At 50.8% G+C, this 21,547-nt stretch overlaps 1 protein-coding gene across 2 annotated transcripts in view; it reads left to right on the plus strand.

The window, feature by feature from the left end:
• PDCD11 (programmed cell death 11) overlaps window positions 1-20,336 on the plus strand; it is a gene marked incomplete at both ends in the record, with an annotated part of 41,791 nt that extends 21,455 nt beyond the window's left edge. The window contains 20 exons of one of the 2 annotated variants that reach the window (XM_080694505.1): window positions 41-260; window positions 1,391-1,540; window positions 1,931-2,046; window positions 3,800-4,338; window positions 6,979-7,041; window positions 8,171-8,276; window positions 9,622-9,711; window positions 9,900-10,002; window positions 10,718-10,895; window positions 12,828-12,884; window positions 13,400-13,522; window positions 15,121-15,240; window positions 15,581-15,863; window positions 16,384-16,500; window positions 16,988-17,137; window positions 17,338-17,588; window positions 18,285-18,453; window positions 18,928-19,081; window positions 19,478-19,643; window positions 20,165-20,336. In XM_080694505.1, coding sequence (XP_080550631.1) covers window positions 41-260; window positions 1,391-1,540; window positions 1,931-2,046; window positions 3,800-4,338; window positions 6,979-7,041; window positions 8,171-8,276; window positions 9,622-9,711; window positions 9,900-10,002; window positions 10,718-10,895; window positions 12,828-12,884; window positions 13,400-13,522; window positions 15,121-15,240; window positions 15,581-15,863; window positions 16,384-16,500; window positions 16,988-17,137; window positions 17,338-17,588; window positions 18,285-18,453; window positions 18,928-19,081; window positions 19,478-19,643; window positions 20,165-20,336 — 3,327 coding nt within the window. The remainder of the gene's footprint in view (window positions 1-40; window positions 261-1,390; window positions 1,541-1,930; window positions 2,047-3,799; window positions 4,339-6,978; window positions 7,042-8,170; window positions 8,277-9,621; window positions 9,712-9,899; window positions 10,003-10,717; window positions 10,896-12,827; window positions 12,885-13,399; window positions 13,523-15,120; window positions 15,241-15,580; window positions 15,864-16,383; window positions 16,501-16,987; window positions 17,138-17,337; window positions 17,589-18,284; window positions 18,454-18,927; window positions 19,082-19,477; window positions 19,644-20,164) is intronic. The other variant, XM_080694506.1, reaches the window with a different exon arrangement.
• Between the last annotated feature and the right edge of the window lie 1,211 nt (window positions 20,337-21,547).

Raw genomic sequence — 21,547 nt, forward strand, 5'->3', positions numbered from 1 at the left:
GGACTTTCTTTCCCCATTTTCTGCCCCCTTTTCCCATCAGATCATGAGTGATAAGTTTGTCACCACCCCAAGTGACCACTTTGTCGAGGGGCAGACGGTGGTAGCAAAGGTAACCAACGTGGATGAGGAGAAACAACGGATGCTGCTTTCGCTGCGGCTGTCGGACTGCAGTCTGGGGGAATCGGCCAGCACCAGCCTCCTCCTCCTGAGCCAGTGCCTGGAGGAGCTCCAGGGTGTGCGCAGCCTCATGAGCAACCAAGGTGGGGGCCTCTGCGCCTGTACGGTGGGAACAGGAGGTTGAGGGTCAGGGTCAGGGTGGGAGTATGTGTGTTGTAATTATATTTCTTGTTAGGCTTTATATCTGTTGTTGGGCTTCTCATATTTTTTTTTAAACTGGCAAAAAAATTTTTTTTGAGGGGGAGCAGTGCCTTATTGTGTACCCTAGGCTGGCCTTGAAACCCTGGGCTCAAGCCTCAGCCTCCCCAGTAGCTGGGATCATAGATACACGCTGCACCTTACTTGGCAAACCTTGTTTGCTTATTTGTTTGTTTGGTGGTCCTTGGGATTAAATCTAAGGGCATTCTACCTGTGAGCCCTTTTATTTTTGTTTAGAAACAGGGTTTCTCTAGCTTGCTGAGAGTCTCACTTCGTTGCTGAGGCTGCCCTTGAACCTGCACTCTGTCTCAGCCTCCCAACTACTGGGATTACAGGTGGCTGCCAACATTCCTGGTGGCATTTACTTGTAGTAAAAGTATGATCTGCATAAAGCACACAAATCAATCAGTGGGAAGTCCAATATTTATTAAATGAGCACTCTTGTTTGCCACCCGTATTAAGGTAAAGGTCACTCTCAGGATCCCCAGAGTCCTCCTTGTCCCATGTGCTAGTCCAGAATCAAAACTTCCCTCAGTTCTATGGCCCGGGATGGCATTTGCTGTGAAACTATTCACTTCTCCACTTTGACTTCTTTATTCAGCAAATATGTAGTGGATGATAAAGTGGAGCAGAGATCTGCTAGAGTTTGTGAGGGGCTATTTTAGACTCTTAGACTCTGAACCTTTGTGCAGAATTGTTGGAACCCTAATGGCATTTCCCAGCACAAGGCTTGAAAGGGTAGAAGAAAATTTAGAAACCAGAGGAAAGCCTGTGTTCCTGGTATTTGTTCTCTAGTTTCACAAATTATGGTCAGGTAGGATTAGCAAGGGGCATAATTCTCTCTGAAAAAGAGTATGAATTTTGTGCGTTCTGGACATTTTTGCCAATAGTGATTTTACTTTGCCAACGATTCAAGTGTCCATTGGCTTCTGTGGTGACAGCACACTTCCAGAGGAAAAGCATAGTGATTGTTGATTCATCTACCTAACTCCTGCTTCCTTTGGGCCTTTGGCAGACTCTGTGTTGATCCAGACACTGGCTGAGATGACCCCAGGAATGGTCCTCGACCTGGTGGTGCAGGAGGTGTTGGAAGATGGCTCTGTGGTATTCAGTGGGGGTCCAGTGCCTGACCTGGTCTTGAAAGCCAGCAGGTATCAGCGGGCAGGTGAGTGTCTCGAGACCCTGTGGTGGTTGCTCCCTCGGCTGGGTGCAGGATTTCCAATACATTGGGTAGATGAGTCGTTTCATTTGAAGCCTTTGGCATGTCTGTGCTGTGTGAGTGCAAATCAGAACAACTGACAGCGCACTGAAGGTTTAGGGATGAATCCTTTGTTGTGATTGGCTGAATCTAGATTTGGGGGTGTCAGATTGCATAAACTAAAGCTCACTCTAGCTTGGCCTGTGGGAGGTCGACCACTTTGGTTTCCCTGACTGTTGCCTGTATAGACCCAGGAAGTGCCATCTTTGCTGGGGCCAAAGGGCCTCAGAAAGGGGCTGTCCTCCCTCCATCCCATTCCCAAAGAATGATCCTGCTGTGTTTGGTTCTACGCTGCAGGGCAGGAGGTAGAAACTGGGCAGAAAAAGAAGGTTGTAATCCTCAATGTAGATATGTTGAAGTTGGAAGTGCATGTTTCCCTTCGCCATGACTTAGTGAAAAGAAAAGCTAAAAAGGTAAGCTCTTTTTGTGGCTTCCATTTCTGTGGAAGTCATTACTCCCTCATACACTCACAGCTCCAGGAGTCATTCTTCTTGGTGCTAAGGACTGAACATAGGGGCATTCTACCTCCTAGCTACAACCCCAGCCCTATTTTTGTTTTTAATTTGAAACAGTTTCTCGTTACTTGCTGAGACTGTCCTCAAACCTGTCTCAGCCACCCAAGTTCTGTGATTACAGGCATGCGCCATTAAGCCCTATGACAGCTCCAGGATTCTAACCTTGGTGTCTTTAGGTGAGGTGACATCTGTCTGTCTAGCATTTTTTTTTTTTTTTTTTTTTTTTTTTTTTTTGGTACTGGTGATTGACCTCAGAGGCTTTCTACCTCTAAACTACACCCCAGCCTATTTTTTCTTTTTTTTTTTTTTGCGCATCTGGGGATAGAACCCAGGGGCATTCGACCTCTGAGCTACACCCCTGCCCTATTTTTTATTCTTTATTTTGAAGCAGGGTCTCACTAAGTTGAGGAGAGCCTCACTAAATAGCTGAGGCTGTCCGCGAACCGCGATCCTCTGGTCTCAGCCTCCCAAATGCTGGGATTACAAGTGTATGCCACCATGCCTGGCTCCCCAGCCTATTTTTTAATTTTTATTTTGAAACAGTATGTCGCTAGGTTGATGAGGTCTCCTACTTGCTAAGACTGTCCTCAAGCCTGAGATCCTCCTGTCTCAGCCTCCCAAGTACTGGGATTACAAGTGTGCACCACCATGCCTGGTTCCAGCATTTACCTCATCCTGGTGTGGTTAATAGGACTGACTTTGACTGTGGTTCAGATGATAAATTACACAGTCCTCCATCTTTATGGCCAAACAGGTAAAGTAAATAAGTGAGTGAGTGGGCCATGTGGGTTAGGGAGCGGTAGGGCTAGGACCTTAGCAATGTGGAGGATGTGTGCCTGGCCTGCACAGAACTTAATTTATTTTCATTTTAATTATTTTTGCAGTACTGGGGGTTGAACTCAGGGGCATTCTGCCTTTGAGATATACACTCATCCCTGTTTTATTTTTATTTTGAAACAGCATCTTGGTTGGGTTCATAAGTCTCACCACTTGCTGAGGCTGTCCTCAAACCTGAAGCCTTTCAAGCAGATTAGGGGTGTGCAGCCTGTGTTTGGTCATGACCTAAAGCACTAATTAAGCACCTACTTGCATAGACTATGGTATAGAGAATTTTCTGGACATAATCTTTAGCCTTTAGTCTCTTACCGTTATAAAACAAAGAGAAAATAGACGTTTTGCTGGCTCTGAACCCTTTTCCAGCTAAGTGAAGCAGAGCTGGGATTCTGAGGAAAGTCAGGCGGGTGCCTTGCACAGGGACAGCTCAGTAGTGACTATGGCTGAATGACGGTAGGAGTGAACACACTGGGAGGAGAGCCCACAGGACTATTGGACCCTCGGTGTCTTAAGGCCAGAGAGCCACCAGGGGGTGCCTACTATGCATCAGAATCACTTAAAATTCAACTTCACTTGTTCTAGGATAGACCTAGGAATCTGAATTCAAAACAGGAACCAAATCAAGGTGATTCTGATGAGGGACCATGAGTTGAGTATTCAAACAGGAAAACTGGGTCTGGAGAGGGAAGGCTGGTTGGTGACAGCTCAGTCTCTTGGACACCAGAGGGTTTCTCCAGCCTCTACCTACCCACTGGGGTCAGGAGTATGTGGTCGTGCTGGGGACGGAACGTGGGATGACTGGTTTCCTCTTTTCCAGCTGAAGAAAGGCAGCAAACACCAGGCAATCGTGGAGCACCTAGAGGAGTCCTTTGCTGTGGCCTCTTTGGTAGAGACTGGTGACCTGGCAGCTTTCTCCCTAATCTCTCACCTCAACGACACCTTTCACTTTGACTCAGAGAAGTTGCAGGTGGGACAGGGTGTCTGCCTGACTCTCAAGACCACACAGCCAGGAGTGACCGGTCTTCTTTTGGCTGTGGAGGGACCAGCTGCCAAGAGGACCATGAGAACCATGAGACAGACCCGGAAAGAATCTGAGACGATCGATGAGGATGAGGACGGGGATCAAGGGATTAGAAAGAAGCACACCTTGGCTATTGGGGACGTGGTGACTGGGACTGTCAAGTCTGTGAAGCCTACCCATGTGGTTGTGACTCTGGAAGATGGCATCGTTGGCTGTATCCATGCCTCCAATATTCTAGATGATGTTCCTGTGGGCGCCTCTCCTACCACTAAGCTGAAAGTTGGAGAGAAAGTCACTGCCCGAGTGATTGGCGGGCGAGATGTGAAGACGTTTAAGTATGAGGTTTTGGGGGGTGGTGCCAGCTTTGAAGGGAGATTGTCATACCTGAGGGAGGAGCGGGAATGTAGGCAGATTGCAGAAAGTTGCACGTAAGCCAAATTCTGAGTTGAAAAGGCATTCACCAGAGAACATTTTAGCATGATTTCTTATGATAGTAGAAATTGAACCCAGAGCATTCTACCTCTGAGTTATACCCCCAGCCCGATTTTATTCTTTATTTTATTTTTGCAGGTCTTGGGGTGGAACCCAGGGGCCTACACCCCCTGCCCTATTTTTTATTTTTATTTATTTATTTATTTTTATTAATTTATTTTTTAAATTGGTGCATTGTAGTCATATATCAATCACATTGGAGTACAAGACTTGAGAGGATATACAAGCACACATCATCCAATTAGCCCTCCTCCAGCCCCCATCCCATTCCCTCCCCCTCCCTCCATCCCATGCTTCTTTGGTGATTTACTTTGATACATTTGTTTATGTACCTCCTGCGTTTTAAAGAGGCTCCGTCCTCCAGTATTACATACCCTCTGATTGGTCACATTAGTTGCTTCACTATAGGGCCCTTTCTATAGCTCAACCTCTTCCTGTTGCCCTTTTCCTCCTAGTTATTGCTGATTAAGAGAAGCATCTGATTTATATTTTCTGCGATATTTCTCTGTACATGCTGCGTTGCAAGTACCGATCCCACTCTTGATGGTCCCAGTAGTGGCCTGGCTACTCAGTGGACTGATCCAGACCTCGCTGACTCAGGCAGCGGCCTTGCCTCATGGGAGGCCCCAGTTCTGGTCTCGCTGGCCCCTGCACCGGTCTAACCCCTAAGCTGGCTTTGGCCCCGGCCTTGGAGGCCGCAGGAGTGAACTTGCCTCACGCCAGGCTTCGATGCTGGCCATTGGCCCCTGCACCGGCCTAACCCCTTGGCAGGATTCCAATCCCGGCCTTGGAGGCCCCAGCACCGGCCTAGCCTCACGGCAGGCTCCAATGCCGGCCTCGTTGGCCCCAGCACCGGCCTAACCCCTCGTCCTGCCCTATTTTTTATTCTTTATTTTGAAACAGGGTCTCACTGAGGTGCGGGAGGGCCTCACTAAGTAGCTGAGGCTGTCCACGAACCTCGATTCCCTGGTCTCAGCATCCCCAATGCTGGGATTACAAGTGGGCGCCACCACGCCCGGCTCTTTATTTTGAAACAGGGTCTCACTAAGTTGCAGAGGGCCTTAGCACCACATCCAGCTATATTTTTAAAAAATAAAGCATAGTTAATCTAGGTGTGACACGCGTTTGTAATCCCAGTGCTTGGAGGTTGAGACAGGAGGATTGCATGTTCGAGGACAGCCTCAGCAAGTAATGAGGCCCTTTGCAACTCAGTGATATCCTGTTTCAAAATAAAGAATAAAATAAGTAGGGTTGGGCGTGTAACTCAGAGAGAGAATGCCCCTGGGTTCAACCTAACAAGAGCTTGTTTCAAAAATAAAATAAGAGCTGGGCGTGGTAGCGCATGCTTTTAATCCCTGCATTTGGGAGGTTGAGACAGGAGGATTGTGGTTCATGGACAGCCTTAGCTACTTAGTAAGGCCCTTTGCAACTCAGTGAGACCCTGTTTCAAAATGAAGAATAAAAAAAAGTAGGGTTGGGGTGTAACTCAGAGATAAAATGCCCCTGTGGGTTCTATCCCCAATGCTGAAAAAAACAAACAAACAAACAAACAAAAAAACTGGGGATGTAGTTTGGAGGTAGAATAAAAAATTTTATATATATATTATGTACACACATACAAACGCACACACACATATACATATATAATAGCGTAGTGTTAGAAGCATAGGTTTAGAGTCAGACCTAGATTGACCATACCCATGTGCTGGTAACTACTTAGCTCTAAATTTTGTTGCCCTAATTTGTAGTCAGAGTAATGGTGGTGACCACCTTCTGGGGCTGTTGGAAAGACTGAAAGAGAACACACGTGCTGCGCACTCAGTAGGTTGCCTGGCTCAGCTATGGTTCGACATATGTCAGCAGTTGTTTTGATGAATCTTCCACCACACACCATAATTACACTCATTTACTTTGTGTGTGTGCGTTTGTGTGGTGCTAGAGATTAAACCCAGGGGCATTCTACTTCTGAGCTCTACCCCCAGCCTTATTTTTAATTGAAACTGGGTCTCACTAATTTGCCTTACTAAGTTGCTAAGGCTGGCCCTAAATCAGCAGTCCTCCTATCTCATCCTCCCAAGTCCTAGGATTGCACATGTGCGCCACCATGCCCAGCAAAGAATTCAAAGCCTGGCTTATAGTTTGCCTATTAATTTCAGGAATTAACTCTGGGATCTTCATTAAGTCATTTATCCTCTTGGCCTTAGTTTCCTTGTATCTAGAATGCAAAAGTTGGAGAATATAATATACAAAAATTCTTCTCAAGATCTGCTAGGACAATTAAAAAAAAAAACAACTAGACAAACTAGCTCCTTACCACTTACTACAGAGGGTGCGGCTGGAAGCCCTCTGCCTGCGACGTGCCCTTCACGTGGTGGTGTGCGTGGCAGGAGTTGAGTGGTTTGGGTGAAGCAGAGAGGTCTTGATCTCTAGATCACTGTGTCCCAGAGAATAAGAGAAGTGACTTGACTTATTTGTTTCTCCAGGTTTCTTCCAATCAGTCACCCCAGATTTATTCGAACCGTCCCGGAGCTGAGTATTCGGCCAAGGTGAGGGGCCCCTTGGGGGAGGAACCCTAAGGTCTGATGCCAGGAATCCTGAATGCTTGTCTTGATTCTGACAATATCAGGAACTGTTCGGCCTCCCTCTGTCCAACTTACTTTATTTCTCTAGTAGGAAGAAAAAAGTAATCCCACACAAACTGGATCCACAGAACTGCTAATCCCTCACCCCTCTTCCCTGCTCTCAACTGAATTTTTTACGACTTGGTAATTCCCTAAACAAACATGTAACCAAGAATACGTATTATTTTGAAATGAAAGACTGCTTGGTGGTCAGTGGAATTTTAGGTCATATTCTGATGGGTTCTGATGGATTCTGCACAGTTCCATGAGTGATTCTATGGGAGAACTAGTAGTTCTGTGTGGTGGCAGGTCCTATTTGTTTGAGTTGGGGTAGCAGTTCTGTCTCTTTTTTGGGGGGAGGGGATGCGATTTGTGGACTGATAACTTCCACATCACATGTCCGTGTTGCTTTTCTGCAGAAAAAGAGAGACATGATCAAGAAAATGATAATGGCAGCATAGCACAGGGTCTCCAACTCCTGGTTCAGTAGCTAGTATACAGTGGGTTTAGTATCTGCCTTGCCTAATTCACCATGAGACTGTTGTCAAGTTCAGTGAAAGATTAATTGTAAAAGCATTTCTGTAAATTGTTCAGCAATAGCTAAACTATTACAAAAGAAATAAAATAATTTTATTTCTCAAGCTTATAAGGCTTATCATGAACTACTTACTTCATAGCTGGCGTAGAAAAGATTGGCCCTCAGGTTAGTACTGTGAGGATTCCCCTTTAAAGAGAGAAACTGCTCTGGAGGGTGGGTAAGAGATGCAGGTCTGTAAGCCCAGTACTTAGACTGAGACAGGAGGATCATAGTTTCACAGTGAGCTTCAGCAACTTGGCAAGGCCTTCCACAATTTAGTGAGACCCTGTTAGAAATTTTTTAAAAAATAGGGCTGGCGTGTAGCTCAGAGTACAGTGCCCTGGGTTCAAGTCCCAGTACCACACAAAGGGGGGGCAGTCCTGCACAACCAACCTGTGGCCACTGGGGGGCGATGGTCTCAAGCTAGTACCTTATCCAGAGGTGGTTTTACTCTTTCAGTTGCCTTTCTGCAAGCAGTGAGCAGCAGGATGGCCACGTTGCCCTTAACACTTACTCTGTCAGCCCTGCGGAGAAGATTAAGCAGTACCAGGCCGGTCAGACTGTGACTTGCTTCTTAAAGAGGGTGAGTAGCTGCTCTGCAATGCAAGGCTGTCCTTTTTTCAGATGTGAAGGCCATTAGCACCGGACATTTGATTCTGTTTCCTCCCATGCTGAGCTTGTGGGAGAAACAGTTAGCAAACAGCTCACAGTTGAGCGTGTTTATAGATTAAATTGTACACATGGAAAGGAAAATAGCTCATAGGGCAGAATTTAAAATAAGCACAGCACTGGGTTTTAGATTCATGCCCTTCATAAAGTTTAGCTGTAGTGCAAGTTAGTGTATCAGCAAGTACTAGGTAATACATTCTAACCCCAAGTGGAGCACGAGTTCCAAAAAGAAGACATCAGTGTTAGTTGTACCAGTTGAAACATATCAGAAAGAAAGCTGGGTTGGCCTTGACCTTGAAGGATGAGTCTTCACTGTCGCCAGATCCCTTTTCCATAGCGTCTCTCTGAGCATGTCACCGAAGCTCGGTCCCTCCCCGCCTGTAGATACCTGTAAACCTCTGAAGCCTTGCCGTAGCACACAGGGCTCTTTGTGCGCTGCGCGGCTGTAGCTCCTCTGTCTTTCTCCCTCCCATCTATTCATGGTGTTTCTGTGCCCTGGCCCACCCTTCACCCCTGTTGCCTGCTTCCCCTCCGAGCTCAGCGCTGCTCGCCTTCCCTGTGCTGGCTCTCTCCTCCGTAGCATGGCGTACTTCCTACATGTTTGCTTGTGGCTTCATTATTTGCACACCCAGTGGATTTACTGCCTAGGCTTCAAAAGGCGGGGCCTGGCTTTTATTTATCACTGTAATGCCATGTGGAGAGTAGCTTCTTGGTAAACGTTTTGTTGTTTTGGCTTGACCATTGCCTAGGGAAGAGTACTCTAAGCCGTAAAGAATCAAAATCTAAATAGACTTAGCAATGCAATCTTGGTCCATGGAGATGATTTACAGTTAGCGGGGCTGGGATGTTGCTCAGTAGCGAAGCGCTTGCCCTGCAGGTACACCAGCTTGGGTTCGATCGCCAGTTTCAAAATGACAAAAAAGCCCTCCCCCCCCACGGTAGAGAGGTGGGTGGGACGGTCCTGATGCATGGAGAAGATATCTCTGAGCTTCTTACTTGCCGAGAAGCCAGGAAGGATTCATGTTCCTCCAGGCTGGCCAAGGCTCTGAGCTCGTTTTCAGGGGAGCCTGTGAGGACTAGAGGTTGTGCAGGGAAGGTGGGTGCAGGGGAAAATCCTGCCCCTTGGGGACATGTGGGGTTAGGTTAGGACCTTTGCAGCCTGGAGTCTGTAAAATGTGGGCGGGTGGGGGAAGGGACTTTTGGATCTGTCCTACCCCACTACTCGGTTTGTTTTGTTTTGTTTTGTTTTTGTCTCCCAGTTCAATGCGGTTAAGAAATGGCTTGAAGTGGAGCTCGGGCCTGACGTCCGGGGGAGAATTCCCTTGTTGCTCACTTCCCTCAGCTTCAAGGTCAGTGGGCACTCCGTGCCTGGGGAGACCCAGGCTCCCTGGGCTTGACTGTCTGCTGTCTGTGTTCTCAGTGGGTACAGGAACGCTGCGCTTACTTAGGGATTGGTTTGGGAGGTACTTGCTATGGAGACTTAAAATGTTAGGATATGAGATAAATGAAGCATCAGAGAATTATTTTATCCTTCTAGGTTTTGAAACGTCCAGAGAAGAACTTCCAGATTGGCCAGGTCTTGAGGGCCACTGTGGTCGGCCTGGATTGCTCCCAGGCCTTCTTGTGCTTGTCACTCATAGGTGCGGGGAGGAAGGGGTGGGAGCGGGGCGGGGCGGGGGCTCCTCAGTTACCGCCTGGGCTGAAGGGTGCTTTGGTGTTGGAATCTGGGTAAAGCCGGGTGTGGTTCATTCTGCTGCTTTTCTCTTGGGGTTTATTCTCTCAGCCACTGTCTAAATCTCCTTTACCTCCAGTGTTTTCACATCCCTTAAAAAGAGCCATTCTAGGTGTGGTGGCGCACCCTTGTAATCCCAGTACTTGGGAGGCTGAGATAGGAGGATCCCAGGTTCAAAGCCGGCCTGGCAACTTAGTAAGGTTCTCAGCAACCCAGTGAGACCCTGTTTCCAAATAAGAAATAAAATCAGGCTGGGGGTGTAGCTTGGAGGTAGAATGCCTTTGGGATTAATCCGCAGTACAGAAGAAAGAAAGAAAGAAAGAAAGAAAGAAAGAAAGAAAGAAAGAAAGAGGGGAGGGGAGGAAAGGAAGGAAGGAAGGAAGGAGAAAGGGAAAGAGGAGAAAGAAGTAGGTGAAGCTCATAGGTAGAATGCCTCTGGGGTCAATCTCCAGGACCATAAAAAGAAAGGGCTGTTCACCACATGCTCCTGGCGTTCTTGGCTGCATGGCGTGCAGAGCTGGGTCCTCGCCATCGCTCAGTTCTAGGCAGCCTCCACCTCCCCTGGCCTGCCGGGCCGGCATCCTGGCTGCTTTCCTCCCTAAATCAGGTCCGTTCTCCACCAGGTCCTCACAAGCTTGAGAAAGGAGAGGTGGCCATGGGCCGAGTGGTGCAGGTGATGCCCAATGAGGGGCTGACTGTCTCCTTCCCCTTTAAGAAGACAGGAAGGGTCAGTATATTTCATGTGAGTGACTCCTACTCTGAGTGGCCCCTGGAGGACTTCGTCCCCGAGCAGGTTGTCAGGTAAGCCATGTTCTCTTACTCTTCTCACCCATCTGTGGAGTTGGTGCATTGCTGTTGTTTTAATTGTATGAGTAATGCATGATTGTATACCAGGAAAAAACAAGTATAGAAAACATAAAATGCAAGCCAGGTGTGGTGGTGCATACCTATAGTCCCAGTATTTGGGAGGCTGAGACAGGAAGATTGTAGGTTCAAGGACAGCCAAAGCATGGTGGTGCACACTTGTAATCCCAGTACTTAGGAGGCTGAACTAGGAGGAGAGAAGGTTTTCGGCCAGCCTGAGCAACTTAAGTCCTCTGCAACTTAGTGAGATCCTGTTTCAAAATAAAAAAGTAGGGCTGGGGGTGTAATTCAGAGGTAGAACCCTTCCTGGGTTCAACCCCCAGCACTATTAAAAATAAATAAAAAATTTTAAAAAGGATTGAGTAAGCCGGGCGTGGTGGCACACGCTTGTAATCCCCGCGCTTGGAGGCTGAGACAGGAGGATCACACAGGTTCGAAGCCAGCCTCAGCTACTTAGTGAGGCTCTCAGCAACTTAGTGAGACCCTATTTCCAAATAAAATACAAAATGTGTCTGGGAGTGTAGCCTGGAGGTAGACAGCCCTTGGGTTCCACTCCCAGTACCACCAAAAAAAAAAAAAAAAAAAAAAAATCAAATATTTTATGCAACAGCCAGACCTGTGAGTAGCATTAAGTTGCAATTCCTTTTGTCCGTCAGGTTTGGTAATAAAGTACTTGCCTAAAGATGTGTGCTCCTTGAGGCCCTTTCCAGCTCTGGGGGCTCTCATGCCTATTAAGAAAGGCAGACATCTGCCATGGGTGAAATTTTGGATTCTGTTGTTGCTGAGATCCTTTCTACCTCTAAGATTCTACTTTTTAAAATTATAAAGCTGGGTGTGGTGGTGCACACCTGTAATCCCAGTACCGGGGAGGCTGAGACAGGAGGATCACAGGTTGGAAGCCAGCCTCAGCTACTTAGTGAGGCTCCCAGCAACTTGGTGAGACCCTGTTTCCAAAATAAAAAAAATAAAATAAAAGGACTGGGTCATAGCACAAATGTCCCTGGGTTTAACCCCCAGCACCACCAAACAAAAAAGCAATTGAGGACAACAAATTGCCTTTTTAGATGAAATAGTTGGGAAGCCCAACAAAGAGTCAACTCTGCTTCCCTCTTGAAAGCTTCCCCGCCCGGCCTCACTGATCCTCCTCTGAGCGGCTGTTTGTGTCTTCAGCGGATCATCCCTTGGTTGTGGTTTCCTGTGTTTCTCTCTTTCCTGAGCTCAGACTCTTGATATAATGTAGGGATTGTCTCATCTCTTTGAGCAGGTGCTCCTCAGCTTGCGATGGGTTGTGTCATAGTAAACCCACTGCAAGGTGAAAATACGCTGAATACACCCAGCCTGCCCAGCACCCAGCTCAGCCACTCAGCACTGCGGAGCATCCAATGTTTCCCCTAGTGACTGCATGGCTGGCCAGGCGCTGGCTTGCTGCTGCCTCCAGCATCATGAAAGAGTATCCTGCTGGGTATCACTAACCTGGGAAAAGATCAAAACTCAAGTACGGTTTCCCCTGAATGCATGGGGCTCTCACACCATTGTAAAGTTAAAAAAAAAAATCTTAAACCATCATATGTCAGGGACATCTGTTCATGGGATGTGGCTCTGTGAGCCTTTCAGAGGGCTTTCGTGTGTCTTACTTCGTACAGCACCTTTCTAGGATAAGAAGAGTAGGGAGTGCTATTTTTACCTGACAGACTGGGGCAAACAGGTCCAGAGAACTGATGTGACTTGTCCAGAGTCCCTCAGCGGTTTTCAGCAGAATGAAGAGAATCCCTTGCCTGTTGGTCAGTCCTGTGGAGAGGAAGCTGAGGCGCTTCCGTCTCCAGAGGTGCTGACAGTTGAGCATTTCCTTGTCTTTTGGTCGCATTCTAGATGTTATGTCCTGTCTTCTGCAGACCAAGTGTTGACTTTGTCACTGCGATCGTCCAGGTAGGTATCTGTGCTTTGGGACGAGACGGGGACGGGGGAGGACCTGCCCAGAAGCCTGAGGGGTGGCTACATCTCTCTGCTAGAGAACGGTGGGCTTCCCACCTTTCTCCTCTGCTCGTCCACTTACACCCTGAACCTCTGATCCAGAAAAGCTGGGAACATTCAGATTGCTCTAAGAACCCAGGGAGATGTTCAGGTATCCATGTGGACTTCCAAGATGGTGTGAGAGAGGAGAGGAGAAATGAATTGGTCCTCGGGCCCCATGGTAGGGAGTCCATTTGCTCTGTGGTTAGAAGTGGGTGTTGCGATGCCAGGCTTAGGTTAGTCCCCTGTCTAGCTCTCACGGCCCGGGCCTGGCAGGACTTCAGGGGAGAGCAGGATACATCCAGAGGTTCTCTCCTACTGACAGGTCTGGAGGTGTATTCTTACGTGCAGAGTACAGTTATTGCAGCCGTGTTGGGGGTGGGTGGGAATGAGAGGTTGGTTAGTTAAAAGCAAGCCTTTTATTCTTGTAGGACAAACCCAGAGACGAAAAGCAAAGTAGAAGATCCAGAGGTTGATTCCATCCAAGACATTAAGAAAGGACAGCTCCTGAGGGGCTACGTGAAGTCCAGCCAGCCGGACGGCGTGCTCTTGGGGTGAGCGAGGCGGGCCGTGGGGCTGGACCCTGACCCCAGTGCCCTCCCTGGGCCCCCTGCCTTGGTCTGGGGTCTGCTGCCTCCCTCAGTCAACTTTGATGGGAACATAAAGGAAATTTTTAAAATCTGAGTATTTATTCATTCATTAATTTTTGTGATACTGGGGATTGAACCCGGAGACATTCTACTTCTGAGCTACACCCCTAGACCTTTTTATTTTCTATTTTGTTGGCATTGAACCCAGGGACAGTCTACCTTTGAGCTATACCCCAGCTCTATTTTTTGTTTGTTTGTTTGTTTAATTTGAAATAGAGTCTCATTAGGTTGATGAGAATCTTATTACTCGCTGAGGCTGGCTGCGAACCTGCAGAGTACTAGGATTACAAGTACTTGTCTCAGCCTCCAAAGTACTAGGATTACAAGCATGTTCCACCATACCTGGCTTTTATTTTCTGTAAAGTTTTTTTTTTTTTTTTTTTTACTAGGGATGGAACCCAGGGGCATTCTACTTCTGAGCACTCCCAGCCCTATTTTTTATTCTTTATTTTGAAACAGAGTCTCACTGAGTTGCAAAGAGCCTCACTAAGTAGCTGAAGCCATCTGTGAACCGCGATCCTCCTATCTCAGCCTCCCGAATGCTGGGATTACAAGCGTGCACCACCACGGCCAGCTTCTGCAGAGTGGTTTTTTTTTTTTTTTTTTTTTTCCCTTTCAGTACTGGGGTTTGAACCCAGGGGCATTCTACTTCCAAGCTACACCCCAGCCCTATTTTTTATTCTTTATTTTGAGACAGGGTCTTACTGGGTTGCAAAGGGCCTCACTAAATAGCTGAGGCTGCCCTCAAACCACAATCCTCTAGTCTCAGCCTCTCAAATGCTGAGATTACAAGCGTGTGCCACCACACCCAGCTTCTGTAAAGTTTTGAACAAAGAAGGTGACATGTCCAGTTTCAGTTTTCAATTCTTTATTTTCTTTGATTTAGTGTGTGTATGTGTGTGTGTGTGTGGTACTGGGATTGAACCAGAGGTACTCTAAGCTACACCCCAGTCCTATTTTGTTTCATATTTTGAAATCTGGTCTCACTAAATTGCTGAGGCTGGTCTAGCACCTGCCATCCTCCTGACTGTCTCAGCCTCCCAAGTGCTAGGGTGACAGGCATGTGTCACCGTGCCCGGCTGACTTAGTGTTTGATCATGATTGTGAGTGCTCTCTGAAATCACCTCATGTTGCCAACTATGAGATCCTGCAGCCTTCCTGGTTTCCTCTTTTTTCACATGTGTGTCTAGCAGTTTTTGATCTTGACATTGTAATACTATGATGTGAGGTTAACAGATCTCTTCTGCTGGGGCAGAGCACTTGTGCAGAGTGTGCCAGGCCATGGGTTCCATCCTCAGCACTGCAAAAAGCCACAAAAAGTCTCCAGTCATAGCTGTGTGAGGCTTGATAACATTCTCCAGTTTACAAAGCCCACTTCATCCTGAATTCCAGGAGCTCTTGTCTGCTAGAAACCCCGTCACAACTTGGGCCCTGTGAAAGCGACTGGGTGACTGGGGTTCTGCAGTGTGTGTGACCACAGGGCTGCATCTGTCTCCTTCCAGCCTCGGCCCCTCTGTGGTGGGCCTGGCCCAGCATCCACATGTCTCCCAGTGCAGCCTGCCCAAGGACCTCTATGACAAATACCTCCCAGAAGGAAGGCTACTCACCGCCAGGGTGCTAAGGTAGGAACCTTCTCTCCTCTGTCTGTGATGGGAATCAAACCCATCTCTGGCCCCACATTCGGGCAAACTTCAAGCCAAATGTCATGGGTAGTGGCTCATTTGGTGCTCCGGTAAGTGAAAGATCTTTGTTTGGAGCCTTCTACCCCAGCCTCAGTCCCTGTTGCTGGGATGGGGCAGGAGCCTCATAGCTGCCCCCATGAATTTTCCTAATAAGCATGGTAAAATGTGCAATCGTTCTGGGACTACCAAACAGATTCCCAAGGTGAGTGGGGAAGGTGGGAACCAGGGCTGTGTGCTTTCCTGCTGTCTTCACTCCCTGCCCTCACTCTGTCTGCCATAGCCTGGACCACCAGAAGAACCGGGTAGAGCTGTCCTTTCTCCCCGGTGACACTGGGAAGCCGGACGTGTTTTCCACCTGCCCAGAACTGCCTCCTCTGAAGCAAGAGGAGAAGAGAAGAGAGACTGAGGAGAGGGACCAAAAAGGAGAAGAGAAGGGGAAGAAGAAGAATCAGAAAAACAAAGAGAAGAACCTGAAGGGGCAGGAAGAGGGGAAGAAAGAGCCCCAGAGGCCACATGCGAAGGGGCAGGGCAAGCGGGCGCGCCAGGAGTGCAAGAGTGACCAGGTAAATCCCCGGGAGCACCGGGAGTGCAGGAGCGAACAGGGAGCACCGGGAATGCAAGAATGGCCAGGAAGTCCCCAGGAGCACCAGGTGTGCAGGAGCAGCCAGGGAAGTCCCTGGGAGTACCAGTTGTGCAGGAGAAGCCAGGGAAGTCTCCGGGAGCACCAGGAATGCAGGAGAAACCAGGGAAGTCCCAGGGAGCACCAGGAATGCAGGAGAAGCCAGGGAAATTCCAGGGAGCACTGGGAATGCAGGAGAAGCCAGGGAAGTCCCAGGGAGCACTGGGAATACAGAAGTGGCCAGGGAGTCCCCGGGAGCACCAGGAGTGGAGAAGGGACCAGGGAAGTCCCCGGACTGAGCCTTCCTCACCCAGCAAAGGCTTTCGGAGAAGCCAGCCATGGCCGCCCAGGGTCCTCTTGGAGTGAGGGAAGCGTGTGGGGTCAGGCATAGGTGTCCTGTGGGGAACAGAGTTGGGCCAGGTGCCAGGGGAGGCTGCAGAGTGTTTTCTCACCTGACATTTTAGGAACAAGTGAACAAAAGACAAAAGAAGGCTGGTCCATCGGAGGAGGACGACAGTGGTGTGGAAGTGTATTATCGAGAAGGAGAAGAGGACATAGAAGAGACGCGGGTGGCGCCCAAGGTGAGGGCCCACGCTGGCGTCCTTGGCTTCCTGCGGCGAGCCGGGCCCTCCCAGGCCCTGTCCTCTTTTGCCTTGTCTCCTTTGAAATATGAAGGGCTGGGGGATCACTTAGTCTCTTCATGTAGTCTTCAGCTCCATGAGGATGGGACCTGTTACCCCATGCGGCTGCATAAACTAAGCCCTAGTCCATGTTTGTCGAGTGGCCCGGAGTGAAGCTGGGGTGGGCAGGTGCAGAGGAGGCGTGCCTGCTGGGACGGAGCAGCAGTGCCGAGCTGAGGACGGGCGTGGGCTACCGCCGCCAGGCAGGGCTGCCTGGCTTTAGGCACTGGCACTCCACCACCCTCAGTGGTTTCTCTGCCCAGCTCCCTCCAGCCCTGCTTTACTCAGGATGCCTCTGTGTTGCCCTGTGCTTGCCTGGCCAGGGAGGGGGAGGGTCTCTGGCATAGCGGTGGGCTGGGGGCTTCCTGCAGCACCTCTGATCCTCCAGGGAATGCCGACCAAGCCCGCAGACGTGCCCCGGCTGCGGCTCTCTTCAGGCTTTGTTTGGGACGTTGGACTCGACTCTCTGACCCCAGCCATGCCGCCTCGAGGCGAGAGCTCGGACAGCGAGGAAGACGAGAAGCCGCGCGAAGCCACGGTGCGATGTCCCTGGGCGCTGTCCTTCCTGCGGCTCCCGGCCTGTCCTGGCTGGGCGTTCTTCCTGGGTGGGGCTGGGGTGGCACCAGGCCCAGGCCAAGGAGTCAGTTGCCATGGCCTGCCTGCCAGCACATGGCTTCCCCCACAGACCTCCCTTGGGTTGGAGGGGCGATGACTCACTTACTTTCCCATCTTCTGCAGCAGAAAAAGAAAAGCAAGAAGGAAAGGGAGCTGGAGAAGCAGAAGGCGGAGAAGGAGCTGTCCCGCATGGAGCAGGCGCTCATGGATCCTGGGCGGCAGCCGGAGGCGGCCGACGACTTTGACCGGCTGGTGCTGAGCTCGCCCAACAGCTCCATCCTGTGGCTGCAGTACATGGCTTTCCACCTGCAGGCCACGGAGATCGAGAAGGCCCGGGCCGTGGCCGAGAGAGCCCTGAAGACCATCTCCTTCAGGTCTGGGCCTGGAGCCCGCTGCGGGGAGGGGCCTCTAGACGGGGGCGCTGCGCTGCCCTGAGGTCTGGCAGTGGCGTGCGGCACCGGGACAGTCCTGGGCAGGCTCACAGCAGTTGGGTTACTGCAGCAGGGACTCGTCAGTTCCCAGCCTCTCATAGGTGTGGCTGATTGAAACAGATCTGCTCATTTATATTTCATGTCCTCTTCACTGAAATAGCTTCAGGTGGTATTTACCATCTCTGCACTTAAGGTACCTAGTTTAGAGCAGAAGTCGAGTGGGCAAGACAGCTCTGCATATACCTGTGTAAAATCCTGACAGTGCCCATTGTCCAGGCCGGGTGGGATCAGTGTTCTGAAGCCTAGTAGAAGGAAGTCAATCTTTTGTGTCATTTCCTTGGTTTGGGGAGAGAATCAGAGCCAAGAGTCTGTGCCTAGTTCAGACTTCAAGCCAGTTTGTGATCTGGAAGCTTCCTTCCCAGCAATGGAGTCAGAACCAGGGTAGCCTAGACCTGACAGTCGTTGGGGGTACCGGTTCCTGACGCTGTTTAAGCTGCCCTGGGGACAGGCCCTCTCTGGGGCCCTGGGGGCGGGACCTGAGGCTATGGGAGGGGGAAGCAGTTCGTCCATGTTCCACATGGGAGCCGGGCTCATCGGGCTCACTTGATGGAGCTCACGTGCTGCCCACTGTGCCTCTAGAGAGGAGCAGGAGAAGCTGAATGTGTGGGTGGCGCTGCTGAACCTGGAAAACATGTACGGCTCTCAGGAGTCCCTGACCAAGGTCTTCGAGCGGGCCGTGCAGTACAACGAGCCTCTCAAGGTCTTTGTCCATCTGGCCGACATCTACACCAAGTCTGAGAAGTTCCAGGTAGGAGGCCCGGCCAGGTGGCTGGCTGCTAAGGGTCCTCAGCCTCTTCAAAGGACCCCGGCATCCCAGGGCCAGCTGCCGCAGGGGCAAACCCCTAGCTTCTGGGGCCCGGCCTTCCCGGCTTACTCCTGGCTCTGGTCCCAGCGTCTTCATCCTCCAGGAGAGCCCATAGCTCCTTCTGTGCCTCGGGAAGTGGGTGAGGTGATGGAAGCAGTGGCTTAGGTGGGGGCAGCGGGCCCTGGAGTGTGTGTTGCCTACCCCCCCAGCTCCCCTTGTCATCCAGGACCTCCTGAAGGGTGTGGGGCTGCAGGGAAACGCCTGCCCTCTGTGTGTGGGGCCTCCTCCCTCCTCTCTTCAGCCTCTGAGTCAGGCTTAGTGGGGCTCGGCATCCATGCACCCAAGTTCTGGAGGCCCGTCATTGTTGGAGTCCCCGTGAAGTACCATGCTCCTCAGCTTAGCATGTCTCTTCCACAGGAAGCTAGTGAGCTGTACAACCGGATGCTGAAGCGTTTCCGGCAGGAGAAAACTGTCTGGATCAAATATGGCGCCTTTCTCCTGCGGCGGGGCCAGGCGGGGGCCAGCCACCGTGTGCTGCAGCGGGCCCTCGAGAGCCTGCCTGCCAAGGAGCGTGAGTGCCGTCGCCGGTTCCTAGGCTCGCTGCTCTCTGGGGGTAGGGCTGGGCGGCTCTTCTTGGCCAGGGCTGGTGGAGCGTCTGACTTAGGGAGCCTTTGTGGATGGTATGGAACTATCTCGCTGTTGATTATAGGCTAAGTTTCAAAAGATGGCGACACCAAAAGCAATTAGCATTCATTCTGTTGCTCCCTGCTGAGTCCAGCGAGTAGGGTGTCTGCAGTGCTCATTTCTGTGTCTTCCCCAGAGCCTACCCCACTGTCAGTTTTGGCTTTCCCCTCTTGTCGTGATGTAGGTCCTAACCCAAGGACAGTCGTGCGCGCTTTGTCCCTGCAGCGCGGCTATCTGGGGGGCCTGCCGGTCTCTGTCTTGTCTCATCTGTCCTCTCCCACAGATGTGGATGTGATTACCAAGTTTGCCCAGTTGGAGTTCCAGCTGGGGGATGCGGAACGGGCCAAAGCCATTTTTGAAAACACACTGAGCACCTACCCAAAGCGCACGGACGTCTGGTCGGTCTACATCGACATGGTCATCAAGCACGGCAGCCAGAAGGAAGTCCGGTGAGAGGGGAGACAGACCAGGGCTGACGGGCGGGCGGCAGGGACAGCATGACACCGAGGCTCCCGGCAGCTCCGATGGCCACTGTGGAGGTGGCCTGGCTCCAGCCTCCCTCGGGATCAGCACTCGCCAGGACCTTCTCAGGCAGGACCTCTCTTGTTCCCCAGCATCCACAAGGCAGGGAGGGTCAGGTGGGGAGACAGGTCCAGAAAGAACTGGAGCGGCACCCCGCCCAGGCCCTTTGTGAGCGCTAAGCTTGGCTTCTTTCACGGTCCAGACTTCATTGCCTTTCCCATCCACGACCTTGGGACTTAAGGCAGCTAAATCCTTTGGCACCTGTGAGCATCTGCTCCTTTGGGAAGTGAGGGTGGCGGCGTCTTGCCCCAAGGCATCCCAGGAGTTCACAGTAGCAATGAAGTTGGGAGTGCTGGTGTGGAGAGCCGAGCTGAGCGCAGGTATGAGCTCTAGCTGGGAGTCCACGGCGGGGACCACGAGGCAGTTGCTTCCCTGCGCCTCCTCACAGGGACATCTTTGAGCGGGTCATTCACCTGAGCCTGGCCCCCAAGAGAATGAAGTTCTTCTTTAAGCGCTACCTGGACTACGAGAAGCAGCACGGCACGGAGAGGGACGTGCAGGCAGTCAAGGCCAAGGCCCTGGAGTACGTGGAGGCCAAGAGCTCGGGGCTGGAGGACTAGTGGCTTGCCCGCACTGCCTGGCAAGCACAGGCACTTGGAAAACTTGCCTGAGGACTCTGTATAAGTGCCGCTTTTTTCTGCAGCACCCTTGGGATAATCCTGTCAGGATGAAAAAGAATTCCCTATGCTTTTGAAAAATAAAATGCTTATTTATTTATTTTTCAGTGTTGGTGATCGACCTAGGGCCTTTCATATGCTAGACAAATCCTCTGCCGCTGGGCCACACCCCCTGGCACTTGAGGTTTAATTCCTGTTTGGTTGTGTTGTTTTGTGTACCAATTGATGTCATGCCATCGTTTTCCTTTTCTGAGGCTGCTCAGTGGTTGTAGGCAGCAGGCTTTGGGGACCCCAGAAAAACCAAGTGTCCCTCCTTCAGGGGCGCTCCCTGGGGCCGAAGCGAAGGCCGGCTCCCATGGGTCTTGCGGTCAGGGTCCCACTCTGTCCCCAGCAGGGTCCTGGTCCAGACAGAGGGGTCAGTATTGGAGTCTGGGCATTGCCTCAGCTCAGCTGGTACCTTCTGCTCTTTGGGGGGCTGTGAGGCTGGGACAGGAAGAAGGCAGAGCCCGGAGGGTAAAGCGGGAAGGCTGAGTGACTGAGGAAAGCTGGAGGTGTGGCGGAAGTGGTTGGGCGTGTCATCCCAGGCCTGCCCTTTAGGACCTCACCGCCCCAAAGCTGTACACCCAGAGCTCAGGTGCCAGTTGTTGAAGCCAGTTCTTTTTTTGCTTAATCCTGTGGGGATTAAGTTCTCTCTGGCAGAGCCTTAAATCCTGAGAGTTTCTCCATGGGAAATGACTGCCTTGTGCCAGGGGCAAGGAAGAAAATCAAAAGGTGTTAGAGGTGGTGGAGGCAGCCAGGGCGGGGCTGGAGGGAGGAGCACGGGGCTGGCTGCTTGGCTGGTTCTTGGCCGTGAGCTCTGGGTTGCGAGGGCTACTTCTGTCCTACTCAGAACAGGATCTTCTGACTCTCGAAGTTTCTACCTGAGCTTCCCTCTGAGACAGGCCAGGCACCCTCTGACCCAGATCACACTGGATTTAGAGGACAAATCTAGTGCCCAGAGACCTCAGTGGGGACGCCAGCACCCTGTACCACACCTGCACCTGCGGCAGAGCGTGCCCCCTCAGTCACGCAGACACCACCAGTCCTTTATAGTAAGAAAAGATTTATCAAAAATTTATTTATATAGCCGGGCGTGGTGGCGCACGCTTGTAATC

The sequence above is a fragment of the Muscardinus avellanarius genome (assembly GCF_963383645.1).
Source record: "Muscardinus avellanarius genome assembly, chromosome: 4".
NCBI lineage: Eukaryota > Metazoa > Chordata > Mammalia > Rodentia > Gliridae > Muscardinus > Muscardinus avellanarius.